The following is a 14,396-nucleotide window of genomic DNA, read 5'->3' as shown; positions in this document are numbered from 1 at the left end:
TCAGTCATTCATTTCCTGACACCTGGCGAGCAGCCATTGTTCTTGCATTCCTGAAGCTTGGCAAAAATCCTCAGCAACCTAATAGTTACAGACCTATTGCTTTGACCAGTTGTCTATGTAAGCTCATGGAACGCATGGCAAACTATCGCCTTGTGCACTACCTTGAGGTTAACAATATTTTATCCCAACATCAAAGCGGCTTTAGACGGTTCAGGTCCACAACATGCAATCTGTTACGCCTTGAGACATCAATAAGACAAGCATTTGTGAAGAGGGAGCATATGGCCATATTTTTCGACATAGAAAAGGCCTACGACCGTACTTGGAGGCACGGAATTCTTTCCGACCTCTATAATAGCGGCTTGCGGGGCAACCTGCCCATTTTCATTAAGAACTTTCTTGCTCGCCGCATTTTTCAGGTACGGATCGGAAGCACATTATCAACTCCCCAAATTCAAGAACAAGGTGTACCTCAAGGTAGCATTTTAAGTGTAACACTTTTTATTTTAAGACTCAACGGGGTGTTAAATCAACTCCCGTTGTCTGTCACTGGCGCACTCTACGTGGATGATCTGTTGATATCTTACCAATCAGTGAATATGAGGTGAGCCGAGAGACAATTGCAAACCACACTCAACAAGATCAGCAAGTGGGCTCATAATAACGGCTTTTCTTTCTCCGCTGACAAGACTGTTGCTATGCACTTTTGCCGGCGTCGAGACCTACACGATGACCCACAGTTGTTTCTCAATAACAATCTAATACCTATTGTAGAAAACACTAAATTCCTCAGCATCACATTCGACAAGAAACTCACTTTCAAACCTCATATTGCGCAATTAAGAGCTCGTTGCATGAAGACGATGAACCTCTTGAAGGTCATCTCTTCTACAGCGTGGGGAGCAGACCGTAAGTCGCTCCTCCACTTATATAAAGCTCTTGTAAGATCGAAGCTCGACTACGGCTCCATTGTATATGGGTCGGCACCTCGGAGCTATCTGAGTATGCTCGACCCAGTCCACCATCTCGCCCTGCGGATCTGCTCTGGAGCTTTCCGGACGTCTCCAATGGAGAGTCTGTATGTCGAATGCAACGAGCCCTCACTGACATCAAGACGCCAGCAACTTTCCTTGAAATATTATATCAGGATGAAATCTTTTCCAGATCATCCACTTCATAATGCCATTTTTAATCCCTCATTTCATAGACTGTTTGCTGCTCGCCCTTCATGTGTACCGTCATTCGGTCTTCGTATGAGGGCTTTTGTGGAGGAACTACAATTAGACATCAGTCGTGTGGCTCCAGTTGCTTGGCAACTGGCACCATGGGAGCAGTCTCTGTCAGATGTCTCTTTCATTATCATCATACCCTAGAGCCACCACAGCAGATGTCATATATCGACAGATATTCTTTAGGCACAGGGGTAGGTACAACAGGTACTTCCCCATATATACCGACGGCTCTAAGAGCCTTGGGCATGTCGGTTGTGCCTATATCTGTTGTGAGGAGACATCTTTCAAACTTCCCGACACATTCTCTATTTATTCGGCAGAGCTGTACGCAATCCTTCAGGCTCTACGTCATATACGACGCAAACGCCACCGACGATGCATCATTTATAGCGACTCTCTCAGCGCATTGCAAACACTGTGTTCCTTCACTTTTCACACTCATCCATGTATTCATGCCATTTTTCATGAACTGCATCACCTCATCCATCATGGTACCACAGTAAACTTTTACTGGGTTCCGGGTCATGTAGGAATACCGGGCAATGAAAAAGCAGACAATGCAGCTCAAACAACAACTAACATTGACAATAGCCTTTTGGTACCTGCCAGTGACCACTTCTCAATCCTCCGGGAAGTGATGCATCGTCGCTGGCAAGGAGCACTGGAATAATCAAGTTAATAATAAATTACATGCTATCAAGCCCAAACTTGGCCATTGGTGTTCGATCTGCAGGACTAACCGAAAGGAGGAAGTTCTGCTTGCCCGGTTACGCATGGGACACAGTCGCCTCACACAATCATATCTATTATTACGAGAGAGTCAACCAGAGTGCCCTCATTGTCAAAGTCCATTTACCATTGCTCATGCTTTTACTTGTTCACACAATCGTCATCATTTTATGACCGCTTTTGGGCAGAATCATCTTTCACTTCATGACATTTTAAATGACCATTGCGATGCATCTCACATTTTTAAATTCATCAAAGCCATTGGTTTATACAACAAATTATATTTTTTACAATTTATGTCATTGTTTCTTTTTTATCATGCACAGTTTTAGTTTTTGACATGACAAAAGGACATTTTTCTTATTTTTATATTTGTTTTGGCGCAGTTTGACCAAATTGGTCCTTGCGCCAATAAATTTAAAATCCAATCCAATCCAATCCTTTGCCACCTTAGAGGTTGAGACCCCTAATATAAACAGATAACTAGTATGCATATTTAATTATTTCAGTATTATATATATATTACTGCCAAAGTCCAAAATTATGTGAGGACGCTCATTTTATTCTCTCCAATGCCATTTTTGAAAGATTTTTCTTTTTAATAGTTTTTAAATGGAGATATAGTTTCGTTTTTTAGATAATTATAATATTGAATGTGAATTCTACCCCTCAGTGTTGATTTATCTCTACTGATCATGATCTTTTCTTTTGAAACACGCACACACAATATCGTGTATATTAATAATTAGTTATATCAACCCTCTCAGCATTTATGAGACTTCTCGCCTAAAATGATACTTTGTACAGGGCTGGAACTAGAGGGAGACAGGCAGACAACTGCCCCAGGTGGCAAAATTTAGGGGTGGCAGTTTTAGGTGGGAATAAAGAACACTTATAGAATTATAAAGTTTTGAAGTTGTGAGGGCGGCAAAATAATGTTTGCCCCGGACGGAAAAAATCCTAGTCATGGCCTTGCTTTGTATTTTGTGGGGCGCAGTAGCCCAGGTGGATAAGATAATCGCCTAAAGTACCAAAGGATGTTTAGAGGTGCTGCGAGTTCGATACCCGGTTCGTCCTTGTCAGAAAACTTTCCTAACACAGTGGTACAACAAAAAACGGCGACTTGACCACAGCAAAAAATTGCTACTGCAGGGTGTCCCCCATTGAGGGGTTAGCGCACCAATCTCTCGATGAGTATAAAAAACAAGCCTGCCATTCGGAATCGGCAATAAATTGTAGGTCCCGAGGTCTAATTAGCCCTCGTGTGCAGAAAATGACCGTGGTGCTACAAAAATGATCAAATGATCATAAGCTGATGACTAGAATGTAGAATACCGAGAAGATGATCAACAAAATATTTCACTCTCAATGCCAACTTGACAAAACACCACCTGACCTTGCTAATCAGTCTTTGAACAATCTTTCAAAATGTCTTGGACATAATTCATCACCCGATGCTACTCTTGCTGTCTCTGATGATGTGAATCAGAGTGACAGAGATCTACTTATAGAGCTAAGAACTTTTACACTGCAGAATACGGGAGAGCTTGCTGATTTGTCGCAAAAATTTTAATTGGTTGAAAACTCTCGCTGTCCAGAATCCTGGTGGACTTGGAAGTGGCTAAACAAGAGAGAGATGACTTCTGTACTGTGTACTTCTGTAGCCGCTGTGGTGGTCGAGTGGTTATAGTGCCGGACTCGTGATGCGAGGATCCGGGTTCGAACCCCACAGTGGTGGTTGGCTGAAGTTGGTTTTCTGTGGTTCCCAACTTCAAGGCGCAAATGCGAGCCGATCTCCCCGTTAAAAAGTCTCGCCACAGAGAGCAACAGTCCTACAACGGTAAATCATTCAACCATAACACTTCACTCATGGTTAGTAAAACTGGGGGCAGATGACAGCACTACACATAACAAGCATTACACAGAAACAAACTTTACGTCAGGTTGCACTACACGTACATGCACATTCCCACATGTACCGATTCGTTGGGGGGTTCCGCGGGGGGGGGGGGGTGCATGTGTGGTGTAACAGTAGTAGGTAGGGGCTCGGGGATCCATGATGTTCTTAAGTCAGCCACCTCGTTGGGCAGTTTGCCTGTTGTGGCATTGTATTTGTATTTGTACTGAAAACACCAAAATGGCTGCAGAAATACCCGAGCTTCGTCATTGACTGGATTATGATCAATATATAATCGAGTTAAGATAAAAAATTGATGACCTTGAAAACCGTGCTTGCCGTGATCATCTGGTGTTTTTCGGGGTTCCCTGTGATCAATCCGCTGAAACCTGAGGTGTGTATAAGGACAAAATCAAGAACTTGTGTGGAAAAAGTGGGATTGTCTCAAGTGCACATTGACAGGGTCCGTAGGATAGGATTTTTGTTCAAGCAGAGATTTCTGTGTGGGAGATTATCAAAAAATTCAAGAGAAAACCCTCCATTCTGAAATCAATATATCAACATCACACAATTACTTTTCAACTGTGTTCAAAGCGAATGATAACAGGAATGAAATTTCCAATAAATAATATTTGTTATGCAATTGAGAGAGAGACCTAATTTTGGATTCCAATATTACTTTTCATGAAGTAAAAAATGCTATTCAAAAACTAAAATGTGGGAAAGCTGCAGGTTGGGATTGCTTAAAACCTGAATTTTTCAAGTTTCTGGGAGATACCTTTGTAATTACTCTTACAGGTACCTTCAATAAAATTTATACCTCAACCAATCTACCCGAATCTTGGATCTAAATAATTATCTCCCTGATACACAATAAGGGTGAATGTTAATAACCCGGAAAATTTTAGAGCAATTTCCCTCATACCAATTATTACAAAAATATTTACATCAATTTTAAACTCCAGACTCTATAACTAGTTAAACGTATATGACATTCTCCTTGAGGAACAAGCAGGTTTTAAAAAGGAATATGGCTGCATGGATCAAGTGTTCGTTTTGAATTACTTTATTCAAAACAAATTAAAACAGAAGAGAGCAAAGCTGTTCTCAGCTTTTATTGACTTCAAGAGCGCATTTGAGAGATGGGAGACGAGAGATGGGACATAGCATCTCCGAGGTAGCGATGAAATTTGGATTTTCACGTGCGACCATTTCACGAGTGTACCGTGAATATCGGGAATCCGGTAAAAAATTAAATCTACGACATCACTGCGGCCGGAAAAAGATCATGCAAGAACGGGACCAACGACGACTGACGAGAATCATTAAACGTGACAGACGTGCAACCCTTCCGCAAATTGCTGCAGATTTCAATGCTGGGCCAACAAGTGTCAGCATGCGAACCATTCAACGAAATATCATCGATATGGGCTTTCGGAGCTGAAGGCCCACTCATGTGCCCTTGATGACTGCACGACACAAAGCTATACGCCTCGCCTGGGCCCGACAACACCGACATTGGACTGTTGAGGACTGGAAACACGTTGCCTGGTCTGACGAGTCTCAGTTCCAATTGCTTCGAGCTGATGGACGTGTACGGGTATGGAGACAACCTCATGAATTCATGGACCCTACATGTCAACAGGGGACTGTTCAAGCTGGTGGAAGCTCTGTTGTGATGGTATGGGGCGTGTGCAGTTGGCATGATATGGGACCCCTGATACGTCTAGATACGACTCTGACAGGTGACAGGTACGTAAGCATCCTGTCTGATCACCTGCACCCATTCATGTCCATTGTGCATTCCGACGGACTTGGACAATTTCAGCAGGACAATGCGACACCCCACACGTCCAAAATTGCTACAAAGTGGCTCCAGGAACACTCTTCTGACTTTAGACACTTTCGCTGGCCACCAAAACCCCCAGACATGAACATTATTGAACATATCTGGGATGCCTTGCAACGTGCTGTTCAGAAGAGATCTCCACCCCCTCTTACTCCTATGGATTTATGGACAGCCCTGCAGGATTCATGGTGTCAATTACCTCCAACACTACTTCAGACATTAGTCGAGTCCATGCCACATCGTGTTGCGGCACTTCTGCGGGCTCACATGGGCCCTACATGATATTAGGCAGTTACACCAGTTTTTTTGGCTCTTCAGTGTATATATTCAAATGCCACAAAATTGTAATAGGCTCACGGCTTAACAATAAAATTTTGTCTGTCTGTCAAAGCCCGAACTAACCAATTTCATTGTAAATTGACCCTTGCCAATGTCCAAATTTTGGGCTTTGGCCAGCCAGTTTGTGAAGTATCTGGAGATCGCTGGCCAAAGTCAGATAACAAAAGACATGATTTGGAGTCATCGCCAAGTTGGCTTATTTTTTTCATGATAATTATCACAAAAGCTAATAAGTCCATGTTAGCTTTGGCAACCCATCAAACTGCAGTCAGAAGGCAGTTATTTTTTTTTCTTCAAAACTTGAGAGAAAACTATTTTGATGTTATTATTTTAATAGTTTTTTCCCGCAAATTTGTTTCTTTTTTTCGTCACATGGAGCTAATCCACTGCAGCTAGTATATATAGCCATGTATCACGTGTTGCCAATGAAAAAGGATTTGGGGGCCTACCAGGCTGTCTTGCATCAGCACATCAAACTTTGGCCTGGGATCTCCAGTCACTTTGTGAATTGGCCACACTTTGGGCTTAGACAGTAACATATACATTTGAAAGAATTTCATTGATTGTAAATTTAATTGTAAATTATTGTAAATTTTTTGTTTTTCATTAATAGCTGGTGCCACTAAACTTGATAATGATGGTGAGTCATTTTAGTTATATTTTCCACAATACTTTTTATTGATTTGTATTGTTAATGGCATGTTTTATTATTGCTTGTTCCAGATAAAACTGTGTTTCTTTCTACTTTTTAAATTTCTAATGAGAGTTGCAATGATTTCATAGATTTAAGCATAAGGGAAAAGCATATTTTTGTGGCGAGACATTTTTTGTAAAGATCCACCTTGTGTATTCTGTCTCAGTGTTGGGAATCTCCAGAAATCCATCAGCCAGCTCGTTGCTCAAGAAAAAAACATTCCCAAGCTTAGGATATTGATGAACAATTACTGTGCCATTGCTGGGATCAAGCGCTAGTCCTTAGACAGGCAAAACTATGATAACCTTGCAGTTACTGAACAGAGATCCATTCATTTCATTATGAATTTATAGAAAAATATTTTTCAAGTGTTTCCTACACAAGGGTGAGAACCGATAAGTAATCAACTTGTCCAAACAGTTACATTTGCTAAAGCAACAATAGGACATGTGCAAATTTAGACAGTTGGTACAAAAATGTTATTTTTAGAGTTTTGCATGAAAAGAATTAAGAAACATGTTTGCAGTTTCTTTGGTACAACACCTAGATTACAGTAGAATGTGCATGAATTTCAAGCATCCTATGAAACATGGTTCTGTAAGTAAGACATTTTTTGAGAATTACGTCTTTCAATGCAATTTTCCTGAGATATTTTCATTTGAATTAAAGCAGAGATTTGCTCATCTTTCTATTAAAACAGTAACACAAAACTCAACAAAAACATGCTTTTATTTAGCTCATTTTTAATGTGTGAAATTAGTGTTCAATGCCATACTAATCAGTTTTTGCTCTTCGTGTAACTTTGCAACTTGAATTTATTTTTTATATCTTCCTTTCCTGAATGAGTAACTTCCAAATCACACCAGAAAAGGTACTGACATTGATTGCATCTGATCAGGTGTAATCACTGTGATTTTGGTATCAGGTTATATCTAGTTATACCCTTAATAAGGCTGGTTTAAAAAGTTTCAAGTAATTTTATTTTCATTACAGGAACCTCATTTGATGAAGAAAAAGTCAAAGTATGGAATAATGAAGAAGAAAGTGTTGCTTATAGTTGGTCATTTTTTCATTTGATGTTTGCTTTAGCTTCATTGTATGTAATGATGACATTGACAAATTGGTATCAGTAAGTATTTGTAATTTATTTTTTATATACCAAAAAGCTGTGCATTGATTCAATGGGAATGAAATTTCTCAAAAATGATTACCATCACATTTTGATACTGACACTCTCATTTATGAATTGTGTCAATTGAAGCATTGTGACCTTTAATTTTTTGGTCCGAATCATGAAGTCATATAAAAATGATGTTACATATGCTAATGAACAAATACAGTAAAATCCTGTAACAAAGTCCAAGAAACCAAAGAAATTACTTTGTTATTACAGAATTTCGTTAGAAAGGAATTTGATTTTATGAATTTTAACATTTGTTAAAAAAATTTCATTGTAGCGGAATTTGGTTTTAAGAAAAAAATTACTTTAAAAAGAATATAGTTAAATTTCAAAAATAACTGAAAGAGTAACTCAAATCAATTTGAGTTACTCTTTGAGTTATTTGAATAACTTTGGCACTGAGTTTTGTTTGATAAGTTTTACTTACTTAACATGTTTGAGGTAAATAGTCCAAAGAAAAACAAATTCCTCTAAAGTATAAGCATATTCAAATTGGTGTAATGCAAAATCGTGTAAAGATTTTGCGCATCTGCCCCCCAGCATCAAAGGTGAAGTCGACTGATCTAATGCATATATGTATAGATGAATCGACAACAGCATCATCTTAATGATATGGCAGCAATAATGGCCGTGGCCCCCCAGACTTCCAAGTCTATCTCCGCCTATGGTTGTGATTAGGATGCTCTTTGTGTATATTGAAACCCCCAGCAACAACCACTGATAGGACTGTGAAAATATGGCCATTATCCAAAAGTAGCCAATGTTGAAAAGTTCAATATTTCTAAAAAAAAAGATACGAAATGTTTTGATTTATTATGCATGTAAAATGACAGCAATATATACTTAATTGATTAAAAACATTAATTTTGTAACACTAATACAATTCATGATGGTATTAAAAGCTACTTTCATTTTTTTTTCAATTCTATAGTCCAGGAAATACAGGAACATCGCTTATTGCAAATGAAGCTTCGTTTTGGGTGAAAGCAGTGTCCAGTTGGCTATGCATCTCTCTGTACATCTGGAGTCTTGTTGCTCCTGCATTGCTTCCAGATAGAGACTTCAGTTGAAAAACCATGGAATCTTTTCTGCTAAAATTTTGAATGTTTTTCCTTGTAGATAACATAGTATTGTAGTTGAGATAAAATGGTGTTTCAATGCAGTTAAAAATGTATCACACAAAGTCAAGTCCTTGTGTTTTAGCCTTAGTCATGGCATGCGTTACTTACAAAAAATAACAAACATTATATGTTTTTTATTTGCTTTGATGCAGCTACAATAATCTTTGAAGGATCTAAACCAGCGAAACCAGATTCCATCAATAGATAGGTTATGGATGAAACCAAGTGATTGCTACTCTTATGAACTTGAATTGAACTCCATTATGTTCTGAAGCATTTAAAAAACAAAAAATTGTGAGATGAATTTGTAGTTCCATTATTCATGATTTATGAAAACATTAGTTTGTTATTGAAAGAATTCATACTACTTTATTAGTTTTCATTATTTACAAATTGATATTTCTATAATGAAATGCCAAAAAATTATTTTATGCTCTCATATGACTTGAACACATTTTCAATGTGTGTCAGTTTAATTGAACACATGAAATCGCACACCTAGAAGAATACTGTCACAATTAAAAAAATCATAAATTTTATTTAAGCTCACAGTAGGACAGGATGTGGACATCAAAAAATAATTAAAGTATAGTTAAAGGACATAAAAACTTGACTAACAAAATTTGAACATTCTTAAGAGCTTATATTAAGTTCACAATTCAAAAAATAATAATTAAAAATTTGTTTTTTGTTTCTCCTGAAAATTATCATTTTTTGAGATGTGACAATATTCTTGTAGGTGTGGCGGCGACATAACCGCAGAAAAAATTGCTACCGCAGGGAGTCCCCATCGAGGGGTTAGCGCACTAACCTCTCGATGAGTATAAAAAATAAGCCTGCCATTCGGAATCGGCAATAAATTGTAGGTCCCGATCTAATTAGCCCTCGTGTGCAGAAAATGACAGTGGTGCAACAAAAATGATCAAATGATCAACTTGTAGGTGTGTGAAACAAAATGCCGTATTGGGGTCACTAGTGTCTATGATAAACTGGTTTATTTCAGATACTTGAATACACCACCACTGAATTAAGATTAGTTCAATAGAAAAAATAATTTTATTTCACTCTCATTAATGATGATTTTTTTCCTTTATTGTATTCTTTGTACCAGAGTGAAAATTTTAATAGTAGACTTTAAAGCAGATTCTTTCAAAAACTTATTTGTCTCATCACTCTTGCTAAGCTAACTTATAAAATCCCATGGTGATATCTTCAGCTTCTATTATCTTCCTGGTCCATTCTAGTGGTCTCCTTCATCCTAAGGGGTGATATCACTCACTTTAGGAAGCACTGCTTTAAAGGTTCCACCTTTGGTGAGCTTCTATAGAAAACAGTTAAAATAGATATAGTTAAAGCAGCAAAAAATGCTTGGGGCTTGACAAGTTGAATTTAGTTTCAATGTCTCTGAAAATAGGAAAAGAATCCTCATTTATCAGTATTTGATAGCTTATACCAATATTTTTTCCTGAAAAGTTGAATTAAAACAAGAATACTCAAATGAGGAATGTTTTTCAGGTGAAAATTAATATTGAGACGTCTGGTATTCAATATTAATTTAATATATCTTCAACCATTAAGTTTAACACAGTTACAGTTAAATTTCTCTATAGATACCATTGGGACCGAAAGCACAATGTTCACTTGAGCAGTTTATTTACTTATCACTTCATCAAGTTTGTTCATTGTACACTCAATTATACAATTATATCTCTTTGCACGTCAATTCTCTCTACAAAGGTATTGATGCGTTTTGTGTAATAAGATGGACAAGAAAATGAATAAATTATTGTGGTGATATTCAGTTATGGAGTGTTGTTTCCATTGTATTTGAAGACTGAACCAAAACTATACATTCGATCAAACAGTTTCATTCATTAAAATTGTACCCAATCTTAAAATTTTCATGCTATCAATGTATAGAAACAAAATGGGAATGGAAAAATTTATCCACTTAACCAGTATATCCTGTTATTCGGTATCTTTGATAGTATGAAAGGGATGTTCAAGTGACATGGTGGTGAGAGAGAATATGTTCTCTCCATGAATCATAACATGTTTTTAAGAAATTTTCATTGACGAATATATGGTGCAGCAGACCGTGGTTGTTAGAAATGATTTAAAACACAAAGCTGCCAGGGTATGTGATATTTGAAGATTGTTAAATCTGCTTGGATGGTGTACTATGTAAATTACATGTTTTGATACTTTCTTATTCCTTATTTGGTTCTAACAGAGGAGATAACCTGTATAAAATAGGTTCTTCCTGCTGATATGATAGTTTTTAATTTTTGTTTGGTGGTTAACTGTTAAAGCATAAAGATTTTCAGATTTCTGTCATGCTGTATCTGTCAGACTACAAAGCATTTTCTAAATGTTTTGCTTCTGCATTTATCATTTCACAGTCTTTTTGCTCTTTGTTTTGTATTTAAAGCTGGGCAAAGTTGTAACTTCGATGTGCATTGACTTTTTTACCTAAAAAATTCTTACTTGGTTGTTATGGTTGTAAAAGCTTGACTAGTAGTGTCAAGATGATTTTGCAGTTGTTTATTCCCGTGCGAGTCTTATAATCTTAACTTTGGTGAATACGTATTTTGTTTGTGGTCATTTTTCTTGTTATACATTTTTATTTTATATGTTATGGTTTTGTTGCATTTTTTGAATGTTTTTCTGCAAACTTTTTTTTTTGCTGTGATATGCAATGTTATCATTTATGTTATAATGTGTTTGTCCTTTTCTTCAATTTTTTATGCGCAATATTTATTTTTTATTATTTTTTAGATTTTCTTGACATTATGTATCACCATGGATGTGGCTGCAAGAAATTGTATTTAGAACCACCGCATGGTGATAACAATTAATTTACTCATCTGGCTCCATGGATTGTCACTACTCCAGATGTTGATAAATCGAACGATTAATTTATTAAAAACATAACTTCAGAACAAACTGGTTAACATGTTAAAAATTATACAACTTAAAACAGATAACAGGGATACATAATGCTAAAAGTAAAAAGTTGAATATGAAAAAGCGAAGAGCGAGTCATCAATCACATTTTTATGCAATACTAGCAGTGACGTCACATCAATATAACATAAGGTACGATGACGTTACAGTAACATGGAACTGTCACAGCGACACCTACAATAACAAAAATTGGTTTTCCTTATTCTTTTGAAATTTTATATTCAATGCTTCTTAAACTGCAAACTGTTATGAATCCAGATGGGGAGAGGCAATATTTTTTTTCCCCCATAGCTTTTTTTAGGAGAAAAAAAAGCAAGCAAATAATTAACTAAAAATGCATCCCTTTAAAAACAATATTTGATATCAGTCTCTAAAAAGGCATGGTTCCTCCCATTTTGAATAAAGGAAGTTACAGCATGAGATTTAGGATTTATTGACTGTTTTGAAAGAAGAATGTAGAGGCTGGGCAAAGAGAGAGGCAGCTCAGACCATAGGTTGTGTGAATTACATTCAATGAATTATTTTTTAACTTCATATATTTATGATCACTCCAACCGATATTTTGACTAATTACAGTTGTGATCTTAATTTCTCATCCATGATACTGCTGGGCTGGTGTATTTGAAAACCAGCGAAACAATGGAAATAAAACGTCTATTACTTTTTCATACATAGTTTTAAAACAAGTTTCTAGTAATTTTATTGGAATCATCTGTGAAAATAAAAAATTCAGAATTTTTTTGGTTGTTTTTTCCGGACACATATAATAAGGTTTTTTACAGAAACTAAGCAATTTTCAAGATCTTTACAGGCAGAAATTTCCATTGCAAGATCAGTTTTTCATAATTACCTAAATCAATCGAGACTTGCTAGTGTTACTAAACATGTCTGATATATCTCCCAGAGCAGCGATTCTCAACCTGTAGGATACACCTCTTCCCTAGTGCCCTTAGCTCCTTTCAGGGAATACAAAGTAACAAAAAGGGAGTATTACAGGCATGGGAAAAAATGTTTTAAAAATGGAAAAGTGTAAAAAGTAATAAAAAATGTATTCTAATGATACAAAAATATAAGGCTGTCCTTATAAATAATTGAATAAATATTCCTTTCCAATAAGGAATGCAGAATCAGTTATTTAAAATCTAACAAACATCAAAGTGGCTTCCTTGAGCTTGTCTCATAGAGCAAAAATTTTCATTATAAGGTATTAAAATCGAAATTGACACTCTTAGTTCTTTTTGTGTTCAACTGACCTTTATTTTGTCTTCTATGTAATTATTGCAAAAAACCTTGTTTTATAAAGCTAAGCCAAAAGGAATGGTTATGGCATGATTAAAACTGGCATTGATGGTTTGGTTGCAAATGCCAAAAGTTTGAGAAACGCTGCTCTAGAGTAATTATGCAAAACTCAGCCAAAATTTTATTTAAGTGTTTAAATGTTTTTTTTTAAAAAAAAGTGTAGGAAATATATACAAGGTGTGTAGCAAACAGGGGTATTGCATTTCACTGCCGGACCGTTGATCCTAGAGTTATACTTCCAATAATGTGTACTACTCAGATACGTCATTTATATGTTTGAAGGAGTTGTATAGTTATTAAAATAAAATAAAAAAAATCACTTTTTTTTATACAGTTCCTGTGTGCCCCAAAACCCAATTAGAAAGTTATTGCCCTGTCTCTCCTGATGCCAACAAAAAAATTCCATGTTTCTAAGTGTTATTCATAGAGATATTCAAATTCGAGAAACGGAGGAAATTTGGGAAAGGTCAGCATTAAATGCAGAAAAACTGTTTTACCCACATTTAACTCTGTTCTTTCCCAAATTCGATTATCTCTGTGAATATTACACTTAGACATGTGGATTTTTTTTGTTGGCATCAGGAGAGACAGAGCAATAACTTTTTAATTGGGTTTTGGGGCACACTGGGACTGTATAAAAAGTTGATTTTTTTAAAATTTTAATAACTATGCAATCCCATGAAACATGAATGATATATCTACGTACTACACATTATTTGAAAACTTTTTCTTACTGGAAGTATACCTTTGGGATCAATGGTTGCCAGTAAAATGCCATACCCCCATTTATTTGCTATGCACCCTGTCTATACAGGCAATAGATTTTATTGAAATAGTTTATGATGAGGCAGTTCCTAATGTTCATGACGTAATTTTCCTTATTATATCACAGCTATATTACTATTATTGTGCATTTTAAATTTTGAAAACTATGTTGTGCTTGTACCTCTGTGCGTGTGTGCATAAGTATAAACTTCCTTTCCAATACAACATGTTTCTTGTGTACATTATTTGAGCTCCAAATGTTTTTCTTATGACAGCAGCATTAGTAAAAGACTTAATCCTTTCCAGCGTGGTGTTCCCATAGTG

The 14,396-nt window shown here is 36.4% G+C and overlaps 1 protein-coding gene across 1 annotated transcript in view; it reads left to right on the top strand.

Annotated features, from left to right (window-relative positions):
* Positions 1-14,297, top strand: part of LOC149080019 (putative serine incorporator) — a 49,291-nt gene extending 34,994 nt beyond the window's left edge. Inside the window, exons 11-13 of the mRNA XM_089238955.1 lie at positions 6,660-6,686; positions 7,734-7,869; positions 8,852-14,297. Coding sequence (XP_089095081.1) covers positions 6,660-6,686; positions 7,734-7,869; positions 8,852-8,990 — 302 coding nt within the window. The 3' untranslated portion in view covers positions 8,991-14,297. The remainder of the gene's footprint in view (positions 1-6,659; positions 6,687-7,733; positions 7,870-8,851) is intronic.
* The last annotated feature ends 99 nt before the right edge of the window (positions 14,298-14,396 follow it).

Source organism: Pholcus phalangioides, unplaced genomic scaffold (assembly GCF_987345545.1).
Source record: "Pholcus phalangioides strain wild (caught in Gottingen) unplaced genomic scaffold, Ppha-v1.0 ptg000011l_1, whole genome shotgun sequence".
NCBI lineage: Eukaryota > Metazoa > Arthropoda > Arachnida > Araneae > Pholcidae > Pholcus > Pholcus phalangioides.
The sequence above is the reverse complement of the archived record's forward strand: the minus strand, read 5'-3'. Positions and strand labels throughout refer to the sequence as shown.